Below are 13,035 nucleotides of genomic sequence, written 5' to 3' on the forward strand. Positions count from 1 at the left end.
CACGCCTGCAATCCTAGCACTGTGGGAGGCCGAGGCGGGTGGATCACCTGAGGTTGGGAGTTCGAAAACAGCCTGACCAACATGGAGAAATCCCTTCTCTACTAAAAATAAAAAAATAGCCGGGCGTAGTGGCAGGCGCCTATAATCCCAGCTACTCAGGAGGCTGAGGCAGGAGAATCGCTTGAACCCAGGAGGCGGAGTCTGCAGCGAACCGACTGCACTCCAGCCTGCACAACTAGAACGAAACTCCGTCTCAAAAAAAAAAAGAATATGGCATCCCAAAATACTTTTCTTTTAAAATAATATACCAGCCGGGCGCGGTGGCTCAAGCCTGTAATCCCAGCACTTTGGGAGGCCAAGGTGGGCGGATCACGAGGTCAGGAGATCGAGACAATCCTGGCTAACACAGTGAAACCCCATCTCTACTAAAAAAAATACAAAAAAAATCAGCCGGGCGTAGCGGCGGGCGCCTGTAGTCCCAGCTACTCGGGAGGCTGAGGCAGGAGAATGGCGTGAACCCGGGAGGCCGAGCTTGCAGTGAGCCGAGACGGCGCCACTGCACTCCAGCCTGGGGGCAGAGCAAGACTCCGTCTCAAAAAAAATAAATAAAATAAAATAATATACCAACGGCCCCCAACTTGGTAATGGTTCAACACAGGATTTTCTTATTATACCATGGTACAAAGGTGAGAAGCGTTCTGTAGAAACTATACTTCGAGTATCCACACAACCATTCTGCTTTTCACTGTCTGTATTCCACAGATCACACGAGCTATTCAACACTTTAGTATAAAATAGGCTCGGTGTCAGACGATTTGCCTCACTGTAGTCTAATGTAAGTGTTCTGAGCACGTCAATTTGAGGCACGGTAGGCTAAGCTACAATATTCAGTAAGTCACATGTATTAATACATTTTCAACTTAGGATGTTTTCAACTTACGATGGCTTTATCAGAATAACAACTTATTCTTAATTGTAAGTTAAGAAGCATGCGTATGATTGAGAAAAATTTGGAAACAGGTGTGGTGGCTTGAACCTGTAATTCTAGCCACTCTGGAAGCTGAGGCAGGAGGATCACTTGAGGCAAGGAGTCCAAGACCAGCTGGAGCCATAAAGGAACACCCCATCACTACAAAAAAAATTTTTTTTAATTAAAAAATTAACCAGACGTGGTGACATGCACTTTAGTCCTAGCTACTTTGAAGTCTGAGGTGGGAGAATTGCTTGAGGCCAGGAGTTTGAGACACTGAGCTATGCACTCCACACTCCAGCCTGGATGACGCTGGAGCGAGACCTTGTCTCAAAAAACAAAAAAAAAAAAAGAGAGAGCAAGAGAAGAGAAGAAAAGAGAATTGCAGTGGCTCATGCCTGTAATTCCAGCACTCCGGGAAGCGGAGGTGGGAGGATCACTTGAGGCCAGGAGTTCCAAACCAACCTGGACAACATAGTGAGAGTCCATCGCTACAAAAAGTGTTTAAAACCAGCCAGGCATAGTGGTGTGCACCTGCAGTCCTAGCTACTTGGGAGGCTGAGGCGGAAGGATCACATGAGCCCAGGAGTTCAAGGCTAGAGTGAGCTATGATCCTGCCACTATATTCCAGCCTGGATGACAGAGTGAGACCCCATCTCTAAGAAGAAACAAAAGAATTTGGAAGTTATAAAAACTGGAAATGAAAAAATATGTATCTGCAGTCTCAAATTTCAAAAACAATACAACAATGAATTCTGCTGTCAAGTGGAATGTTTATTTTAACTATAGGGTGATATTGCACATCACGCCAGGCAAACCTCTAATGGAGGTCTAAAGGACAGGACAAAAGAAATGAAGCTTTGGCCACCACTGTTGCCACGGCAGATGTTCCGGACTGTAGGTAAGCTGTGCTGCCATTTTTATTCACAGAGAACAGCACACTGAAGGCAGTAAGGGGTCTGGGATAATTCAGAGGCAGTAAACCTGGAGTTGCTTTAGAGCAGAGCAGTGGGGATGGAAAGGAGCTGATGGAGCTGATGGAAAAGCCACAGGAACTTGACAAATACATAGATGCCCAGAACTAGGAACACTGAAATTCCAGTGGATCCTGTATCAGCAGCACTGGTGTTTCTGCCATTTACTAAACATGAGTGAGCCCAATATTGTGCAAGGTGTCTTAAAATACATTTATTCTAGGCCAGGTGCGGGGGCTCACGCCTGTCATCCCAGCACTTTGGGAGACTGAGGTGGGCGGATCACCTGAGGTCAGGAGTTCAAGACCAGCCTGGCCAACACGGTGAAACCCTGTCTCTACTAAAAATATAAAAATTAGCCGGGCATGGTAGTGGGCACCTATAAACTCAGCTACTTGGGAGGATGAGGCAGGAAGAATCACTTGAACCTGGGAGATGGAGCTTGCAGTGAGCTGAGATCGTAACACTGCACTCCAGCCTGGGTGACAGAGCAAGACTCCATCTCAAAAAAAAAAAAAAAAAAAAAAAAAAAAAAGGCCAGGGGCAGTGGCTCACGCCTGTAATCCCAGCACTTTGGGAGGTCGAGGCAGGTGGATCACGAGGTCAGGAGATCGAGACCATCCTGGCCAACATGGTGAAACCCCATCTCTACTAAAATACAAAAAATTAGCCTGGTGTGGTGGCGCATGCCTATAGTCCCAGTTACTTGGGAGGCTGAGGCAGATGAATCACTTGAACCTGGGAGGCAGAGGTTGCAGCAAGCCGAGATCGCACCACTGCACTCCAGCTTAGAGAGAGAGCAAGACTCCGTCTCAAAAAAAAAAAAAAAAAATGATGAGCATGGTGGCAAGTGCCTGTGGTTCCAGCTACTCGGGAGACTGAAGTGAGAGGATCACTTGAGCCCAGCAGGTTGAGGCTGCAGCGAGCTGTGATGGCACCACTGCACTCTAGCCTGGGCAACAAAGTTAAGACCCTGTCTCAAAAATAAATACATAAAGAAATAATTAAATAAGTAGATAAATAAAATAAAGTATATTAATTCTAATCCCCCCTAACCCTGAGGCAGGTATTATTATCTCCATGTCACAGATGAAAAGTTAAGTGCCGTGTCCAAGGTCACACAGACAATAGCAGAGACAAAATTTAAATTCAAAGCTCAAACTTTTTTCAATTTACCATGATGCCATCCAATGTTACATGACTGAAAATATCTAATTACTCCAATCCTTAGAGAATTCAAATAAAATGCCCAATCCTCCACTGTACATAGAGGAGAGTTATATAGCTATTTGGATTCCTTACAGCTTTTCTAAAAATGAGGGATTTTAGAGGACACATGGCAAAGTGTTCCAAATATGCCGCAGACATGTCTCCCTGCCAAAACAGCGCTATCAAGGTGACACGGTTTGGCTGTGTCCCCACCCAAATCCCATCTTGAACTGCAGTTCCCCAAAGCCCCCCACGTCGTAGGAGGGACCTGGTGGGAAGTCACTGAATCACAGGGTGGTTTCTCCCATTCCATTCACGTGACAGTAACTTCTCACAAGATCTGATGGTTTTATAAGAGGTTTCCCCCTTCGCTCAGCTCTCGTTCTTCCTCTCTCCTGCCACCTTGTGAGGAAGGATGGGTTTGCTTCCCTTTCCACCATGATTGTAAGTTGCCTGAGGCATCCCCAGCCAAGTGGAACTGTGAGTCAACTAAACCTTTTTCCTTTATAAATTACCCCGTCTAAGGTACTTCTTCATAGCAGTGTGAGAACAGACTAATACACAAGGCTCGTGTGCAATAAACAGGATGAAGAATGGTAGTGAGACCAAACCCAGGTGCACTACATTGTTAAACAATTAATGGACATTTTATGAGTCCCCGCCTCAACTACAATCAACAGCACTCTAGAAGCAGGCAAAGTGAACAGTCGCTGGCCCCACCTCAACTATAGTCAACAGCACTCTACAAGCAGGCAAAATGAACAGTCGCCGGCCCCGCCCCAACTACAATCAACAGCACTCTACAAGCAGGCAAAATGAACAGTCGCCGGCCCCGCCCCAACTACAATCAGCAGCACTCTGGAAGCAGGCGAAATGAACAGTCGTCGGCCCCACCTCAACTACAATCAGCAGCACTCTGGAAGCAGGCGAAATGAACAGTCGTCAGATTCAACTTGACAAAGGCAAGCCAACCTTGACCTCTGCACTAGATGTAAGAAATCCTGGTTGGGAAATGACTGAGCCCGAATCAAAACTCGGCCCCTACAAAAGGCTTTTCTAACAACCCGACTCCAGGGCTGCCACGCAGATCATGGTGTTGACGGCACTCCCAGGTCATGCCCAAACCACAGCAATTCCTGAAGTTTAGTGTTATTTGAAGACACGCTGAAAAGTACAACGCAAAAAACAGTAACTGAAAAGAAACAAAAACCGTCCAGCCATTCTTGGCCACGAGTGGGAAACTTTGAGGCCATGCTTTAAAAGCTCAGTCGCTTCAGCTGTGGTACGATCTAGCAGGAGGAAGCAAGGAGCAACCGCCATTTTTTTCCAAACTCGTTGTGGTCCCTTTAATACTAATGCCATTCATTTTCTTCCATTTCTGTCCATCGATGGGCTTCGTTTTCCTCCCGAGAGAATGAGAGAAAGGACCAATTGAAAGTGATGGAGGATAAGAATATAAATTCTCCTTCTAGCAAGCTGACAATGACAAATTCAAAATCCCACATAACGAAGATCAATGCCATGCTGAGAAGTCAGTCTTGCAGAGCAGTAATTTTTGTTCTTTGCACTTGAGGCAGGGTCCTCAGGCTGCAGTGCAGTGGAGCCACCACAGATTGCTGTAGCCTCAAGCCCCTGGGCTCACACAATCCCCCACCTCAAACTCCTGAGTAGCCAGGACTCTAGGTTTGTGTCACCATGCTGGACTAATTTTTTTTTTTTTTGAGATGGAGTCTCACTGTCACCCAGGCTGCAGTGCAGTGGCGCCATCTCAGCTCACTGCAACCTCCACCTCCCAGGTTCAAGTGATTCTCCAGCCTCAGCCTCCTGAGTAGCTGGGACTAAGGGCATGCACCACTGCATCCGGCTAATTTTTGTATTTTGAGTAAAGCCCAGGTTTCACAATGTTGGCCAGGCTGGTCTTGAACTCCTGATCCCAGGTGATTCGCCCACCTCCACCTCCCAAAGTGTTGGGATTACAGGCGTAAGCTACCAAGCCCAGCCTATTTTTGTTCTAATGCTTGAATTGCATAATATGTTAATTTTGAGGAAAAAAAGCAAGGAACACTTTCTCCTTGGAAGGCAATGTACTTTGTGGCTTTAGTTCATAAATCTTTATGATATCTCTATGTAACAGTGAAGAAGACAAGTATTAATAGCCTCCTTTTTTGGTGAAAATCAAGACATGGAAAGATGAAGAAACACAGCCCCGGACGACATGCACAGACAGGTAGAAATCCTGTGTTGTGGGTCTGGCACTTTCCGCTGAAGTGAGGAGGAAGAAAAGAACAGGAAGCCTCCCACGGCAGGTCACATGGCTCCGAATCCACCCCATTCCGCCTTTGCATCTACAGCTTGAATGAAGACACAGCAGGCATGTCTGGCAAATCTGCTAATGATAAAGTGGGAGGTCATCAAGGTTCCCTTCTTGACGGGATAAACAATCGAGCAGAACTAGTGGGATGAACGAAAGCTAAGACACACACAGTCCGACAATTTCAAAGAACCTCTTGCACAAAGAGAGGTGGAGAAAGTTTAGAGGAAAGTCACATGAAGAAAGGCGGGGATGGCACTGCCCACAGGTGTGTTCTGTTTGGCCTTCGCAGCGTTTGTGGAAAACACTAAGCCAATGGTTAACAACTGTGAGAGTCACATGAAAATCCGGATTTCCGGCTTCTCTTAAAAAACTGACAGATCTAGCAATTCCAGGTCTGCATTCAGACGTGACAACAGCTGGTTAGAATTCACCTGTGACCATCCCCTCAGGACAGGGCATTCACTCCCCTGGATGTATCCGGACACACACTAGCCGGCTTACACCATTTAGGTTACTTTCCTAGCTCCGTGGACATCTGTTTGCAACCCTTGACCCAGGGGTTTCAGGTGACTGCCAACTCAGTAGAAGCCACATGTAATACGGCTGCCAAAAACCTCAGCAAATCCTAGGTAATGGAAGAACAGTGTCTAAAATCAAAAATCTCACCAAATCCAAGGTAATGGAAGAACAGTGTCTACAACTGGTGGCCCTTAAGTTTTGAAGAGTCATAGACTCCTTAGGAAATCTAGAAAAATCAGTAAGTTTTCCTCCCATAAATATGTCTAGACGTACAAAAATTTACAGTTAATTTCAGGGAGTTGACAGACACTCTGAACCCCCAGTCCCTAAGTTAATGAGCTCAGCCCAGAACAAGGAGGTCAACTGTCTCACTGTATGTTGACACAGCATGTCCACTCCTGGGAGTCACATTTTAAGAGGGATGCTGACAAACAGCTATCAAGAGCAAGGATGAAGAAACTAAGAATGGTTAGCCTAGAAAAGGGAACACTTAGGAACGTAATATCCATTTTCAATTTCAGAAGCTGTAATAAGGAAAAGGGATTAGGCTTATACCCTTCCAGCTGGCAGAACTAAGATCAACAAGCAGCTACAATGAAGTCTATTTCACTATTTCATTTCAGTCTAAGAAAGGAGTTTCTCACAACTAAAGCTGGAAAACTGAATTAGTCTGTCCTGTGGACCCACAAAGTAGCAACCTCCCCATCACTGAAAGTATCCAAGCTTCTGCAGGGTAAGGAAATGTCAGAGATGTAATACAAAGGACTCCTGACTTGGGTGGAAGATTGTACTATAATTACCTAATCCTTCTTCCAAAGCGAAGGAGTGAGCAATACAGCACCCCCTCCTTATCAGCAGTTCACTTTCTGAGGTTTTAGCTACCTGTAGTTGACTGTGGTCCAAAAATATTAAATGGAAAATTCCAGATACAGACAATTAGTACATTTTTAATTATGTGCCATTCTGAGTAACGTGATAAAATCTTGCACCACCCAATTCTGTCCTGACCAGGTCACAAATCATTCCTCCACCCAGAACATCCACGCTGAATACAGAACCTGTCTACTAGTCACTCAGCAGCCATCTCGGCTATTACATACAGCTCCAAATCACAAGAGGACTGATGGTGGAATACCGTCATAATTGTGCTATTTTATTTTTAGTTATTGTGGTTAATCTCTTACTGTGCCTAATTTGCATACTAAAATTTATCACAGGTGTGTATACATAGGAAAAAATACAGTATATATAGAGTTTGCTACTCTCCGGGTTTCAGACATCCACTGGGGGTCTTGGAATGTATTCCCCACAGATAAGTGGGGACGACTTGTAATAATTCTCTTCTCCTCCCAAACCTTATTCTTGTTCTGATGAAAGAAACAGCTACATTGCAGCCAGGCTCCACTGAAGAGACAGAAACTCAGTGGCTGACCCTCTCCTGTGAGTCTGACAGCTTACTGACAACTGGTCAACGTTTGGCCACTCTTGAAACTTCCCACTGCTGGCTTTTTCCTCCTCTAACCCGCCCCTCTATTCACCGCTCTTTCACCCACATTCAGGCCATCCATTTTAATTCTTGGGAAGCTGCCTAAATTTCATACCATATCACATCACGTACTTGTTGAACTGACTCATCCACAAAGTTTCAAACATGTGGACATTTAATTAAAGCTTTTGACTGATGATTTCAACAGATAAAAATGGGGAAGATTCAGTGGCACATAAACCTTGTAAGAGCATCATCATCCGGTTAGAAGAGGTTACAGACTAGACCAGTTCCAGCCGGCCCACATAGGAGGAGGTCAAAAACCAAAGACGCTTCAAATGTTTTGCAGAATTTATCCAAGCGGCTGGTATTTCAGAAACTTCAAGAAGCTCAAGAAATGACCTAATTATGTCTTCAATATTTAAATCATTCCTTACCCCCAAATAATTTTTGAGTCAAAAACATTGCTTTTCAAAAAGAACTTTTCTGCTAAAAATGTCATTTAAGACACCATGAACGTGAAGTAAACACTTTCCCCTTATTACAGATTAAGAAGCACATCTAGCTGGGCGCGGTGGCTCACGCCTGTATCCAACACTTTGGGAGGCCGAGGCGGGTGGACCATGAGGTCAGGAGTTTGAGACCAGCCTGACCAATATGGCGAAACCCTGTCTCTACTAAAAATGCAAAAATTAGCCGGGCATGGTGGCATGCACCTGTAATCCCAGCACTTTGGGAGGTCAAGGTGGGCCGACTATGAGGTCAGGAGTTTGAGACCAGCCTGACCAATATGGTGAAACCCAGACTCTACTAAAAATACAAAAATGAGCCAGGTGTGGTGGTGGTCGCCTGTAATCCCAGCTACTCAGGAGGGTGAGGCAGGAGAATCGCTTGAACCTGGGAGGCGGAGGTTGCAGTAAGCTGAGATCACACCACTGCACTATAACTTGGGTGACAGAGCAAGACTCTGTCTCAAAAAAAAAATAATAAAGAAGCAAAAAGCACATCTAGGCTGGGCACAGTGGCTCATGCCTATAATCTCAGCATTTTGGGAGGCCGAGGCAGGAGGATCACTTCAGGCCAGGAGTTCAAGACCAGCCTGGGCAACAAAGCAAGAACCCATCTCTACCAAAACTAAAAAATAAAAAATAGCTGTGTGTGGTGGCGAATGCCTGTAGTCCCAGCTACTTCGGAGGCTGAGGTGGGAGAATCACTTGGGCCCAGGAGTTCAAGGTTACCGTGAACAATGATTGCACTCCAGCCTAAGCAACAGGGCAGGACCCTGTCCCTAAAATAATAATAATAAATATAAATTAAAAAGCAGCACATCAGTTCTGGTTAAACACAATCAAGATTAAATTTATAAAAGGAAAACCTCCTTTTGTCCATGTTGCCACTCCCTTCTGAGTGTTCTTCAGAAGCTTAGGAAGCAAATGCTGAAAGCAAACTTCTCTTCTGTTCCAGGGAAGAGGGGAACGCGGGGCCTCTTGACCTATAAAACTCACTATGTTGGAACATCCATAATTCCACCAAGTCAGCGCCAGTCAAACAGACTCCTTTTAGCAAACCAGCCAGCCAGGGCTGGAGAGCAAGGCTTTCATCCCTAGGAGTTGACAAGGACAGGACCCAAGAGCTCCTTGGAAAAAAAAAAAAAAAAGCTTCTACTTCAGTATGCATTACAAACTGCTGGAAAAGACAGATGGGGGCATGACAGGAAAAGCAATTATTTCTTCTGGGCTTCCTTTCTGTCTGGATTCTAAGGAGACGAATACAAAATTCCATCACAGATTGAAATGCTATCTAAACATTCTTGGAAATGTGGTCCTGTTCTCTGAAATACGACCTGCTCTGCTGCGGCAGCCTGCAACCTATCAACACGGGACGGGGGAGAATGCGGCATTCCGCCGACTGTCTAATTCGGGTCTGACTCTGCAATACTGCTAGCCTGCAAGAGTCCAGAACCACAGGACGAAATGTAAATAACTAAAAGATATACATCTATTATACACAGCATGACCCAACAAAAAATGCTGATGAATCACTCACTATTTTCACATTCTTGAAATTTTAAACATCTATGACTCCCGTATTTTAAGACTTCTAGTGAGCCATTCTAAATGTAAGCTGAACCACACTGAACAAGTAGTGTGACTATTCCCAACAGTAGCAAGTAGGGACTCTTCACGCACAAAGCCAGTTTTAAATCACTTTTAAAGAACCCCCACTTGCTCATCAAAATGATGTTTTTATGATAAAATGTTTTTGTTTATTTATAATTAATAAACAATCTAAGACAAAATATTCAATACGCTTGCATAAAATGTTGGGGGGGGGGCGCTGCTGTTGCTTTTGGAGATGGGGTCTCACTCTGCCACCCAGGCTGGAGTGCAGCAGCACCATTACAGCTCACTGAAGCTTGTACCACCATATCCAGCTAATTCTTTTACCTTTCTGTAGAGATGAGTATTGCTATGTTGCCCAGGCTAGTCTCAAACTCCTGGCCTCAAGTCATCCTCCTGCCTAGACATCCTGAAGTATTGGGATTACAAGCAAGAGCCATTGTGCCCAGCTCAGCTGAATAAAATGTTATTGCATGTGGCCTATGTGTAGTGAAATACAAAGATGACAAAGACACAGTTCTTACCTTCCAGGAGCTTATAAACATCAAAGGGATGAGACTTGTTCTCTAGTAAGTCAAGGGAGACCCCAAAAGCCAAATGAAAAGTACAAGAATAGGGCTGTGGGATTTATGGAGAAAGGATATCAAGTGACACTAGAATCCATTTTCTCCTCTGTAAAATGAGGGGAATGGCCCAGATGAGTTTTAAATCCTTTCTAATTCAAAATTCTGATTCCTTGATGTATTCAGATGAAGTCGACAGAAAACATCGTCAAGAAACTAGTATCTGAGCTGGCCCTTGGACGGGTAAGATTGGGAAATGCAGCTGCTGAAAGAAATAGGAGGAAAAGCATTTCAAGCACAGAAGAGTCGACAAGCACAGGCCCAGAAAGCACAGGCATATGCTCGTGGAGCGCAAAGTCTTCGGTGTAGACAGAATACAACAGGAGGCAAAACTGGAAACGGAGACCAGAATTTTGAAAGCCAAGCAAAGGAATTTCGATTTCTTTCTTTCTTTTTTATTATTATTTTTTTAAACAGGATCTCACTCTGTTTCCCAGGCTGGAGTGCCGTGGTGCGATCATGGCTCATTGCAGCCTCGAACTCCCTGGCTCAGCTGATCTTCCTGTCTCGGCCTCCTCAGTAGCTGGCTACAGGCAAAGGACACCACCATGCCCAGCTAATTTTGCACTTTTTGTAGAGACGGGATTTTGTCATGTTGCCCAGGATGGCCTTGAACTCCTAGGCTCAAGTGATCTCTCCACCACTGCCTCCCAAAGTGTGGGGACTGCAGGTGTGGGCCACCATGCCTGGCCTTGGATTTCATTTGGTGGCTAGAGCTAACGCGGTGTCTGAAGAGGCAGACAATATGATCAAACACAGACTAGGACAGCTAAGCAGCAGAGTGCAGCTAGAGGGCTTGAGGCCACCCGGTCCCTCTGCAGGACCCCTCTGCAGGTCCCATTCACGCAGGCCTCATCTGTCAAAGAAACTACGCTTCATGACATACAGACAAGACGAGGGAACGAGACCTCGACAGACAAGACGAGGGAATGGGGACTGAAAACCATGCAAGAGTCCAGAAAACAGGAACACTTTTAGGAATCTAATGTGTCTACGCACAAATTCTGAAGATGACAAGAAGGCCAACTACTCACAAACAGGCCAAAGGAAACTGGCTATCACATGGAAAGTGACTATGAAGTGGAAAAAAAAGTGATATAATGTAGCAAAAACAGACAGATGGGAAAACTACAGATGTAAAAGAAAGAGACTCCTAACATCTGTAAACGACTAGCAGAGGAAACAGAATTATCAGAGATCTGGAAACCTCAGCACAGGATTATCCTCCTCCCACTCCAAATCTGGGCAGCAGCATCCTGCTGCTCTACATTTGTAGAAATTGCACATGTAGAAATGCATTTCTACATTTGTAGAAATTAGCTGTCCTAAAAAATGTCCAAGAGGAGAAATCACAGCACTGAAGTGACCGCAAAGGTGCAGTCCTGACCTGAGTTAGTGCTGAGATGGGAGGACAGGACGCCCTCCCTCACGCGAGACAGGATGGCTAGAAAGGCATACTTAGCATTTCCACTAAGACAGCCGTTCTGAAATACAACGCCTCAACAGAAGAACAGAATCAAATGAAAAGGGAAATGGTTCACAGGTAGCATCTGGCCCCTCAAGTATTAAAGAGTATCTCCCCCTATACACTTTTCCCTATTCCCTCCAACAGCCTCCTTAACCAGATCCAATAGACTTCCAAAACTTTTTTTTTTTTTTTTTGAAACAGTCTCACCCCTGTCGTCCAGGCTGGAGTGCAGTGGTGCGATCTCGGCTCACTGCAACCTCTGGCTCCCGGGTTCAAGTGACTCATGCCTCAGCCTCCTGAGTAGCCCGGATTAGAGCAGTGCACCACCACACCCAGCTAATTTTTGTATTTTTAGTAGAGACAGGTTTCGCCATGTTGGCCAGGCTGATCTCAAACTCCTGGCCTCAAGTGATCCACCCACCTCAGCCTCCCAAAGTGCTGGGATTACAGGAGTGAGCCACTGTGCCCAGCCAACTTGTAAAATTTTTAAATGAATCTTGAGTCACCTGCCTGCTGGCAAAGTGAGGTACGAGGAAATCATAACTATGTCAGGTTACTATCTTTTGCAGCCACAAAAGTAATATCAAAACCCCAACAACTTAGCTGACCAACGCAGCAACCTCCTTTAGCCACAGCCCACAAAATAAAAAAGGGCACAAGAGATACCCAACACTAAGGAGAAAGACAGGAAGCTCCCATGTTCTCGTCTGGTCTCGAGTGAGCGGTGCCACAGTACACAGTCCTGGTCCAAGGGACACTGAGTGACAGCACGTGGCTGCTCTGGGCGCCTGCCCTGCCCTGTCCTGCCACGTATGAAACGGCTCGATCGGAAAGTGCTCTGCAAGAAGGCACATCGATGTTTTCGTCATCCGGCTGTCGGGAGAAACTAGGGGAGCATAGGTAATATGAAGGAATAAGTTACTTACTTGCCGTCCATCCTGCCCCACGTTCGTCTGACCTCTTACAACAGTTCGAATATTGTCATCCAGTCTCCTAGCAAAACAGTTCAAGGATACAGTCATTCAAATACTCTTTATTCTAGGTTGACCAAAGAAAAAAATAAAAGAGTAATTTATCCATCAACTTCTGCAGACTGCACCTAAATGTCCAGAAAACCAAACACGCGTGAGTGACATCAGGAAGGAGGAGGGCAGCCACAGCCGTGTGGGAGGCCAAGCCCAGCGCAGACTGACGCATTGCCTTGTTGTTAAAAATGGCTATTTTCACTTCATAGTCAGAGCTGTCTGAAAAGACTAATAAAACTTGCAGGATTTTTCATGGCGTAAATCAGGAATGACAAAGTTCCTAAACCTTTATGTGAACATGCCAGAGAACTCAAATTACCTCACACA

At 45.3% G+C, this 13,035-nt stretch overlaps 1 protein-coding gene across 5 annotated transcripts in view; it reads right to left on the reverse strand.

Moving 5' to 3' along the window:
* VPS53 (VPS53 subunit of GARP complex) overlaps positions 1-13,035 on the reverse strand; it is a 171,721-nt gene that overhangs the window by 143,225 nt on the left and 15,461 nt on the right. For 4 of the 5 annotated variants that reach the window (XM_023193352.2, XM_023193353.2, XM_023193355.2 and 1 more), the window contains exon 4: positions 12,610-12,676. In XM_023193352.2, the coding sequence (XP_023049120.1) occupies positions 12,610-12,676 (67 nt within the window). Of the gene's footprint in view, positions 1-12,609; positions 12,677-13,035 lie in introns of those variants that run through there. The other variant, XM_023193356.1, reaches the window with a different exon arrangement.

The sequence above is a fragment of the Piliocolobus tephrosceles genome, chromosome 16, assembly GCF_002776525.5.
Source record: "Piliocolobus tephrosceles isolate RC106 chromosome 16, ASM277652v3, whole genome shotgun sequence".
NCBI lineage: Eukaryota > Metazoa > Chordata > Mammalia > Primates > Cercopithecidae > Piliocolobus > Piliocolobus tephrosceles.